General features: G+C 35.0%; 1 protein-coding gene across 1 annotated transcript; it reads left to right on the top strand.

Moving 5' to 3' along the window:
* Positions 1-505: 505 nt before the first annotated feature.
* On the top strand, positions 506-5,421 carry LOC119079476 (sodium-independent sulfate anion transporter-like). Its single transcript, XM_037187413.1, has 10 exons — positions 506-730; positions 2,429-2,667; positions 2,727-2,799; positions 3,329-3,502; positions 3,591-3,641; positions 3,696-3,811; positions 3,886-4,195; positions 4,254-4,556; positions 4,618-4,931; positions 5,042-5,421. Exons 1-10 carry the CDS (start codon positions 682-684, stop codon positions 5,225-5,227), a joined length of 1,815 nt encoding a protein of 604 aa, XP_037043308.1. The 5' UTR covers positions 506-681; the 3' UTR covers positions 5,228-5,421.
* The last annotated feature ends 1,701 nt before the right edge of the window (positions 5,422-7,122 follow it).

Genomic DNA, 7,122 nt, shown 5'->3' on the forward strand with positions numbered 1-7,122 from the left:
ACTTTTTTTTATAGAAAATGGCAGATAAAACTAATGAAGTAAAAGATTTTCTATAAAACTGTTTATAAAACGAAGTACTTATTAAATGAAAAATATTTGGGACCCAAAATAATTCGTAATGTACTTGCTTACGGTATGGAACTGGTAATTTTTTTCATACAAAATAATCGATGAGTCGTGATTTACCGTTTTTTTTTGTATGACAAAATTTTTCGGTTGACTTATACTATCCGTACTGAATCGGTTGTTATTAGAAAATTAGTAAAAAGTCCAAATTCGAAAGGAAGTGACGCAAAAATGGCTCCAATTTTCCGATAATGACATTGGCAAAGAAAGATCGATTAACTGTCAATAATACCATAGTAATTAGATAACTCTCAGCACTCAATTTGACAACGTAGAAAGATAATCCAAAACACACAATCGAATATATAATATTGTGTCGTATCATCTCAATAGCAGCTTAATATATAAGAGTAATATACCAATTCAGATATTAGTCGTTTGAATCTGAAACATTTACACAATTTCGATTCGACACTTTGCATCGTCCGGTCGTATAATATCGTTTGCAAACTTTCAATGAGATTAAGCAAATACAATTAATTTTTGGTCGGTTGGTTCACAACGTAAATATCGTGATAGAGTGAATTTATTGAAAACATTTGGATTGACAATAAAATGAGTGTGATCAATATAAACTCATCGTCGAAAGACCTAATTGAAAAAGGTTAGATTTAGATGTGTTGTTATATGTAGGGATGGATGGTATCGTAATTAAAGTTAAGTGTAATCGTAATCCAAAAAATATTTTGGGAAAAAACTGAATATCAAGGTTACAACTTTATTTGTTGTTTGTCTACATTGAATAGGCGAAAAAATTACGTGATTCTAACAGATTTGTCGGTTTTTCTAGTACATAGCACATCAAGGTATTATTATGTACAATTAGCTTGAACGAATTTGTGATGCTAGAACTCAGAGTTCTTTTATCAACTAAAGCTGAAACAGTTACAGCTACAGCCACTATAACTGTGTAAAGCTTTCCATTTTTTTTAAATTTTATATTTTGCTCTAAAGAGTGTAGTCATTTTTTCAATTCCGTTGGTCGGTAATCTTTTACTTCATTTGTTTTAACATAATTTCACTATATAAGAGTACGCTAGACGGATCTCAACAAATGAATAGCCATCGCTTGGATATAGAAGAGACCCAGAATTAGAGTATAACAATATCCAGTCCATCAGTGTCAAAGTCAGAAAATAAATGAAAATATCAGAACTGTCGCAGTCAGTGATCGATCAAGCGTTGAGAATGATGGAACAGATTACCGTACTAAATGATTTCTTCCAACTAAAAGAGGATATCGAGAGTCTTATCGTTGCACCAAGTGCAACTTCTTCTAAATATGAACAGGACATGGACCAAGAATAAGCCCTTATCAGTGTCAAAGTCTTTAGAAGATGTACTTCAGCTGTCCAGTTAAGTATAAAAATGTCTATAAGGAGGTTTTTCGGAGTGCGCAGGAGGGATAAGAATTCGTCGAACGGAATTACCATACGAAATTAACTCCAATTCAGCTCAGCACTTATATACATCACATCTAAACGTGACAGTGACCAGCACATTTCTTTCATATCCCCGTACTCAATCCATTGCGTCATTAAATTGCGTCAAAACAATCAAATACTTTCGACATAATCTTTAAGAGGTACGAACGGCTTCAAGAAAAGCACTCTAATGAGTTGTTATCAATCATTCCGTGGTTGTGTTCAAGAGAAAATCTGGTTATTGAAGATGATAAATTGTTATCTGACTGAGAGAAAAAGACCTGAGAAAGATTTTTTTGCGTCTGAGGAATTTGAACTTGGATTTTTAGAGACTATAAATTCGCTTCCCTCGCTGTCAGTGCGGCAGTGAATGTTGTTATTGACAAAATCAATTGTGTGTTCACCTTAACACATTATCACAATGGATAATTTAGATATTAGCCGGGAGATATATTTCAAATAATAAAGACAAATTCATGGCTATTAGAATGATTACGTTACATGAATTGTCGTGTGGGAATCTGATGGAAGATAACATTAAATTTACAACGAAATTGTATTATATGGCACAATCAAAAGTGATATCACTTGTATATCAACTACTGCCGATAGGGTCTATAGTGCGACTTGGACTGACCTATCTTTATTAAGTTTATAATATCTTGTCTGGACTACCTGTTGTCAATTTACAACCAATTAGCGAATCTCACCTTATCAACTGTTTCAGAAATGATTAACGCTTGTTTGTGTTTCAAGTGGGTTAAACTATGATTCAAAAGAGTTTTCTTAGGCAAAGACGAGTCAATAACAAAATTCTCTCCTACACCGAAAAAAATACGTGAAAAGCCCAATGACTCTACAACAAAATCTTTCTTTAGATGACCAGGACCACAATTCGTACAAAGAGGAATGGCCAGATATCAAAGGAGCTTTCTCTCGGCAAATGCAAACACTTTGCACAACAAAAACTGTTATCGATCGCTTTCCGATTATTGCATTAGCACGAAATTACAAATTGAGTTACTTATATGATGATATTGTAGCTGGGATCAGTGTTGGTCTGACAGCCATTCCACAGAGTATTGCATATGCTGCCATTGCTGGGATCGATACTAAAGTAAGTGCATTTCGTTTGAAAATTGTTATCTCGAGAAATCAGTGCATTTCGACTTTTAGTACGGTCTGAACGCTTCCGTTGTGGCCTGCTTTTTGCTAACGATATTTGGATCTGGTGTCGAGTTGTGTATTGGTAACGTAATGTATATTTGGTCAAGTCACTGTTATTTTGGTCCTTGCTGTATCAGTTAGTGGGACAAACTGAAGTTTCACTTTATTTATGCTAGCTACGACTTCAGATTAACCTGTTACAGACGGCAAGCATATGACAAGTAATATTATCGGGTCGATTTCAAATCTTGTACTTCAATTTTTTTAACATACATTTTACTATCTAAAGGACCATATTACCCAGAATGAATATGAATAGCCGTATGTGACAGGTCAACACTATCAACCAATACTGTCATCTACTTACTGCCGCTTAGTCTACAAAATTTCATTTCCAACTTTGATGGAATATTCAGTTCCAAAACTTGTACATAATAGTACACATTCAGGCACTTGATAGATAATGCGGCGAGGGGATTTCGAAATTACTGATACTTTATCTCTTTTGCCTCATTCAAAATTCCATGAAAGTTTTCTTCTTCCGAGCCAGAGACCAAATGAAAGTGACCTGACACATATTTGTGGATTCTAACACCCAATTAAATTTACAGGACCCACAGCAATTATGTCGTTAATGATCCAAAAGTATGTAGCTGAAATTCCCGAGTTCGCAGTGTTCATAGCTTTTATTCTGGGAATTATCGTCCTAGTTTTAGTAGCTTTGAATCTAGCATTTCTAACACAATTTATATCTATACCAGTTATAGCAGGCTTTACGACTGCCGGTGAGTCATTCACGGATAATCTAAGATAATAATTATTCAAAATTGTAGATAATTATTATAAATGACTAAGATTTTTAAACATTATTAGCTGCCGTAACGATTGCGTGCGGTCAGGTGAAGCCTCTGTTCGGAATGCCAGGTTAGTTTATAAATTAATCAAAAATTTCACCTTTAACATACTGTTTATCATCAGGTAGATCTTCAGAATTTATTGAAACAATTGAAGATTTCATACATGATATCAACACCATTAAGTTGTGGGACTCTGTTCTCGGCGTGGCTTTGATTATCTTTATACTGGTACTATGGGTGAGTGTAAAATGAAAAACTTTTTCGATGTTGCTTGAGATGTAACGATCGGATTTCTTTAATTTGAATGGTAGAAATTGAAAGATGTCAAGGGCAGATTCGCTCCACTATGCAAGTACATATCATTAGGACGAAATGCCTTGGCTGTCCTTATCGGAACATTATTCGCCTTTTTCTTAACAACCGAAGATACAGACCCTCCGTTCGCCCTTACCGGAAGGGTCGACACAGGACTGCCGCAAATTGCAGTACCTCCATTCAGTGTTGTAAAAAATGAAAACGAAACGCTGAACTTCTTTGATATGCTGGAAAGTGTGGGACCAGGTTTCATTACTATTACATTGATCGGTGTTATAGAAGTCGTCGCTGTGTCGAAAGCATTCGGTAAATTTATTTTGATTGAAATCGAATTACTTTAGATAAATCTTGTTTTCGATAACAGCTAACGGACGTTATGTAAACGTAAACCAAGAGCTAATCGCCCTGGGATTGCTGAACATCTTTGGATCATTTCTCCAAGCAATGCCAGTTACTGGATTGTTTTCACGTACTGCTATTAATAAAGCCAGTGGTTGTCGTACGACCCTTAGCAGTGCCATAACAGGAGTGATGGTTCTTATCGCAGTGACGTTCCTCACTGAAGCATTTAGATTTATTCCGAAAGCAGCTCTAGCGGCTGTACTAATTGCAGCAATGATCCTGATGGTAGAGTTTAAAGAAGCTTATCATATCTGGAAAACCAAACGTAAGCCACTTTTTTTAAAGAATAGATTGCAATTGCTGAGATTGTTAAAACCTTTATTCAGGGGTTGATGTGATACCATTCGTTGTGACCCTTGTCGTTTGTCTAACGTTCAGTCTGGAATATGGTATTTTGATCGGAGTTGGAGTGAATTTAATGTTCATCATTTATGCGTCTTCACGGCCACAAGTACGAGTTAACGAATTGATCATTGATGGTAAGGTAGTGTTGCATGTCGAGCCGGATCGAAGTCTACCATTTTCGGCTGCTGAATATTTGAAACTGAAGATCACGAAGAAAACGATTGATTCACCTGATATTAACATTGTGGTTTTGGATGGAAGATACGTGAAGACAATCGATGTCACCTTAGCAGAGGTTTGTTGTCTTTTTACGTTTTCTAAATGTACAGGCCCAAGAATGTGTTAATTTTCATTTATGAATCGATGACCGTTTCAAATCTGTAAAAAAATTTCTTCAAATTTCAGAACTTGCAAACGTGCCGTAAAGACTTAAATATTAACAAAAAATCGTTAGTGTTCTGGAACTGGGGAAGACAGCCAACAAATCTTGCATGGCGATTGGATAATAAATTTGGAAAATGTTTTTACCAAAGTGAAACGATTGAAGATTTAATTGCAATGATTTCGGCTGAAAACGATAAAGTGAAATAATTTTATATCTTCAGTGTGATAGATAAGTTACCATTGTTGTACATGTACAATGTGCATAAACCATAAGAAATTGTGAAACAAAATATAAATTTGGCTGAAGTTCAAGTAATTTGAACATTCCGATAGTCACACATAGACAAGGCTCAACAGACAGAAATTATTTATTAAAAATTGAAGAAATTTTGCTCCAATGATCATTCCTCACATTTTTTACACCTCAACAGCTCGGTACGAATACCCATCAAGTGAGAATGATTGAACGAAATATTTCTTTCTTTTAAATGTTACCTAAATAGGAACAGGACAGATTTGACCCGACCTGAACTGGACTTAAATCAGGTCCGGTTCAGGGTAAGCCTGAATGAACCTAAACTCCAACATTTTATTTCAGATCAAGTAAGTTCAGGTTGGGGTTTCAAATTTTCAGGCGAACCCGACATGAGATGAGAAAACCTGATTTGGATCTGTAAATTCAGGTTCTTAATAGGGACCTCTGGGTCTGAAAGTCTTTCCATACCTGAAACAGATACTTACCATTCGCAGTTCTAGAATTCAAGGTTGCCGAGTAGCATCAAGTTAAAATTGTATGTTAAAGTGTTCGCCACTGGGTCTGCTTCAGTTTATAAGACGAAAAGATGGCCACGGCCTACCATTTTGGAGAAGACCGAATAGAAATCGACTGTAATTAAGACCATTTTAATTTAATTTTAGAATTTATCACATCTTTAGGCTTAAAACGGCGAACCTCTCTGGGTATAATCAAAAAATCTTTTACTGCGATTGTTTATGGCGTTTGATGCAAAATCTTTTACTTCATTAGTTTTAACGCAAATTCGTCTATATCACCAGACTGAAATCATCGTTTATTTTGATCATCATTGTCAAAAGCAGATGCCGTTTCTGAAGGACTAATTTCAAATATAAAAGTCCTTTCTTCCAAAAGAAACGCAATGAATACGGTCATTTCATCAGCCTCCGAATATTTTCTATGTTCATTCTAGAAGCAGTGCTGTGGGTTTGAAACCCAATCGCAACACAAATAATTCGCTTCATCAGGTTGTTGTCCACAATAATCTGATTGAATCGTTTATTACGTTGCGTCTTGGATTTAGTACCGATAATGTCTTTAAAGTAAAGAAACAACAACTTTGTAGAGTAACTGAGACTCCTGGGGTGGTCGAAAATCGGCGGGCATTTTCATTGTACAATGAATTTAAGATCCTAATAACGTTTCAGTAAAAGATCGTAATCCGTTCAATTCCAGTTCAATCACAGGTCAGGTATGTTCCGTTTAATTTTCGATCAAATGTTTTGAGTTTATAATTTATAGTTGGATAAACACCAGCAGCCTACACGTCCTTCGACTGTTGCGTTTAACAGAGACCGGTGAAATCACACCATTTTAAACAACAATAACCAAACTTTGAATCATGTTTTGAAAATATTTTCTTTTTCGTTTTTTATTAACTTGAGTGGTACATTTTTTCAACACTAGCTTTGTCTTTGGCATACAAAAATATGTTTTTCATACAAAAATGTTTTTAAAATTTTTTTTCTTTATTTTTATACTTTATGAATGGTTGATTTCCTCGTTAATTTTTTTTTAACAATTTAAATTCTATAAATACAAAATAAATACACGGAGACTAAAACAAAATTTATGTTTTGCCGTCAAACTTTATGGACCTTTCGTTTCAATTAATTTGATAGAATTTGGCTGGTATTTATCGGTTGAATATCAGTCTGAGTGAAAATGGGAAACGATACGAAAATTCAAAGGTAAAACGTGGTAAAATCGTCTCGAGCGTCAAATTCAAGCTCTAGGATAAAGCTTAACTTTAAGCAGCAGCTCTCATTTTTATGTGGTCGATCATTAATTCATTTGTTGTAGATAT

Source organism: Bradysia coprophila, unplaced genomic scaffold, assembly GCF_014529535.1.
Source record: "Bradysia coprophila strain Holo2 unplaced genomic scaffold, BU_Bcop_v1 contig_324, whole genome shotgun sequence".
NCBI lineage: Eukaryota > Metazoa > Arthropoda > Insecta > Diptera > Sciaridae > Bradysia > Bradysia coprophila.